The 3243-nt window shown below is 39.0% G+C and overlaps 1 protein-coding gene across 1 annotated transcript; it reads left to right on the top strand.

Moving 5' to 3' along the window:
• Window positions 1-655: 655 nt before the first annotated feature.
• Window positions 656-3034, top strand: LOC107487889 (calcium uniporter protein 2, mitochondrial). The gene is made up of 2 exons (XM_016108583.3): window positions 656-1383; window positions 2229-3034. Exons 1-2 carry the CDS (start codon window positions 811-813, stop codon window positions 2712-2714), a joined length of 1059 nt encoding a protein of 352 aa, XP_015964069.1. The 5' UTR covers window positions 656-810; the 3' UTR covers window positions 2715-3034.
• Window positions 3035-3243: the final 209 nt, after the last annotated feature.

The raw sequence follows: 3243 nt of genomic DNA, 5'->3' as shown, positions 1-3243 counted from the left end.
CACATAAATTTAAATTATTTTTAAAAAAAATATAACAAAAAATGTTAAAATAATATAATTTTAAATGATACAAATTTATAATATTAACACCAACTTACTTTTTATCAAAATTAAATTTATAAAATTAAATTTATATAAATTTTCATTTACAAACTTTCATCCAAAAACATATTTAATAATTACAGCACATTTTTCTTAATTAACTAATTCCTTACTTGCTTACAGTTATCCTCTACTAGCAGTAAGTAAATATCCTCATATTGCGCCCAATCCCATGAGTATAATAAGTCATATGTAGCGACACCTTCGCGTGGACGCAATCACTTGTAGGAGTACCTTGCCAATTCCCAAATTTTCGCTCTTTTCTCGGTAGAAAATAAATCTTAATTAAATAATTAATTAATTCACTAATAGGATAACGATGCTTCTCAAAGGGTGCATAGGCAGCTCCAGCCTTTCAGGGCAGGCCAGGCTCGAATCTAGTCAGCATATTAAACCTAGCGATCAGACGGTTACCAATCCATATATCTTATAATCTCATCCCACCACGTGTCTGGCCACATTCCTCTCTCTAGGGTATATTCCCGTCTCTCAATTTATCGCCTACGCTACAATCAAATTCTCGCGTCTTTTCTTCTGAGCAAACGTTTATCTCCGCTGCTCCGTTTTTATGGGGGCACCTATATATTAAGGTCCCCGAGGCCCATCCTTTTCTCCAAGCTTATTGTTCCTTATCTCTCTAGACCTTTCCGAACGCTCTGTATCTCTACAATTTTAACATTATTGTTGTTATTATTGTTATCGTTATCCATGGCGTTCAAAAAAACCCTAGCTCAGCGTCTATTCAATTTTACCAAACTCTCATCGCAAACCCTTACCAATTGCCGGATTTCATCTGCCTCCGTTCACGCGAGGATCGCTTCCGCCGCCTCCGCTGGAGATCGTGACATCGCTCCGGACCCAGGAGATAATGGCGTCTTCCGGAGGTTCCTTCATAAGCGACCTGGGTTCGAGCCGGAGCTTCGATCGCCGTCTGCCCACGGAAACATTATGGAGAGGTTGAGGGCAATGGACATTGCTAGAAACCGCATTCGATTGGAGGGGCTGAGGCCGCCGGAGATGGAGGAGAAGGAGGACGAGGAGGTGGAGGAGTTGGGAGTGACGGCGGAGGATGCTCGGAAGTTGCTGAAGGCGGCGCAGGTAGAGATGGTGAAATCGAAGCTTAAGGAGATCCGAAAGAGCTGCATAACGTTACACGAGTTCATTCGGATCTGCTCCGAAAATTGCTCCGATCAGGATCAAGCGGTTACGATTGCAAGGCTGCTCGATGATTCTGCGGCTGTGATTATTTTGGGAGATGTCGTTTTCGTCAGGCCAGAACAGGTTAATATATTTCCCATGCCTCTCTCTTTTTCATCTTCTTCTTTTTAGATTAAATTTTTTCCAGTCTTCCATAAATTGATTTTTTTATTTTTAATTAATTGATCAATTTGTTTTTGGTTCTGTTTGTGTTGTGCTGGGTTAAGTTTTTAATTTCTGGGTTATGACAGAAGGGTGATGGTGGAGATTCCAGATAGGTTTTTGATTTTTAAAATCAATCATGTTATAGCTGCTCATTTACCAATTTATTTGGTTAGAGACTACCGAAAACTGATAATGTCTTTTGTGATTATTTCTTTTGTTTTTTTCCACAGGAAATTGAAACTTTGTTGTTTCCCAAGATCTAAAAAGTCCCGTTTGAGGTGGTATATTAGGGCTTTAAAGGACTGCATAAAGCCCTCCCAGCTTTCCCACTCACTATTATATTCATCAATCTAATCTAATTCAACTATTTTGGGGATTTACTAATTGGAAAATTTGGGCTTTCTATTTCAATATCTTTATTTAGATTGAAAAAAGATTGGGTCTATTGGGAGATGGGTTCATGCTAACCCTAAATTAATTTTAGATTAGGATTACAATCCTTTTCATATAATACCAATACGGATGGAAAGTTGGGGTTTTCTATTCTAGGTATTAGCAAAATATTTGCTCCCTTTTGAAGTGTTAGAGGGTGAAAAATAGAATTCATAGGTTTTGCTAAATTGTGTTCTACGTTCTGTGTGGGTTTAATTACAAAAATTAATTCATTCACTATAAGCTTGTGTGATTCATAAAGGGAAAACCAAATGTGTAGCTAAGCTTGAGGCAGGCTTCACCCAAATTGTGTAAAATTTGTTGTGATACAGGTAGCAAAAGCCATTCAAGATCTACTCCCTCTGCGAGGAGGAGCCAAGGTGAATGACTCTGTTAGGAGAGAATTCGAAGAAATGGAGAAACAGAAGTCAGCCATCGACGGCAGAGCCCACACCCTTGTTCGGCGCGAGCTTTGGGGCGGGCTGAGTTTCCTAGTCGTTCAGACGCTGACATGCATGAGACTCACCTTTTGGGAGCTAACATGGGATGTGATGGAGCCAATATGCTTCTATCTGACATCTGTGTACTTCATGGCTGGGTATACATTCTTCCTTAGGACCTCAATAGAACCTTCCTTTGAAGGCTTCTACCAATCCCGCTTCAGCACCAAGCAGAAGCGCCTCATGAAGCTTAACAAGTTTGACATTGAAAGGTTTAATGAGCTCAAAGCTGCATGCTCTCCTCCCTCCAGTTCCATACCTCCAAAGATTGATTCTTCCATTGCTCACCCATTTGACAAGACTCTCCAACAGCGTTGATTGGAAGAAAGATAAAGATAATTTGAGGCCTTGGAAAGAAACTAAAACATGAAAGGCCTTGAGTATTTTTATTGCTATTCACTAACTGAGACTATAGCAAATAAGTAGAAAAAACTTGTGGGTTCAACGCCCTCTCAGCTGATTCCAGGACATGAAATTATCATCCTCCGAAAAAGACATGGGCAAAAAGATAATCAAGAATATTTGCGTTTTCCGGTGAGTTAGAATTAGTGTGCGGCCTTATGTACAACCGATGCAGAGTGTTGTTTCCAAACTTTTTAATTGCTAAATTAAATGGCAAGGATTTAGTTACAGTAAAAGACCAGCCTATGAGCTCTTATCCAATAGGAATAGGTACACTGCAGAGGCATTTCAGAGTTACCAATGATAATAGAAATCACATAAACAAAAAGATAAGTCACATATCAAGATCTTCTAGGAAGATGAAAGTGTAAGAAACTAAAGTCTTTATTTTTAAATTAAGATAGTGAAATATACATCTGATGGAAATTAAGCCTTTGACAAAAAC

This window comes from Arachis duranensis, chromosome 5, assembly GCF_000817695.3.
Source record: "Arachis duranensis cultivar V14167 chromosome 5, aradu.V14167.gnm2.J7QH, whole genome shotgun sequence".
In the NCBI taxonomy this organism is placed as follows: Eukaryota; Viridiplantae; Streptophyta; class Magnoliopsida; order Fabales; family Fabaceae; genus Arachis; species Arachis duranensis.
This window is presented reverse-complemented; position numbering and strand designations above follow the sequence as displayed.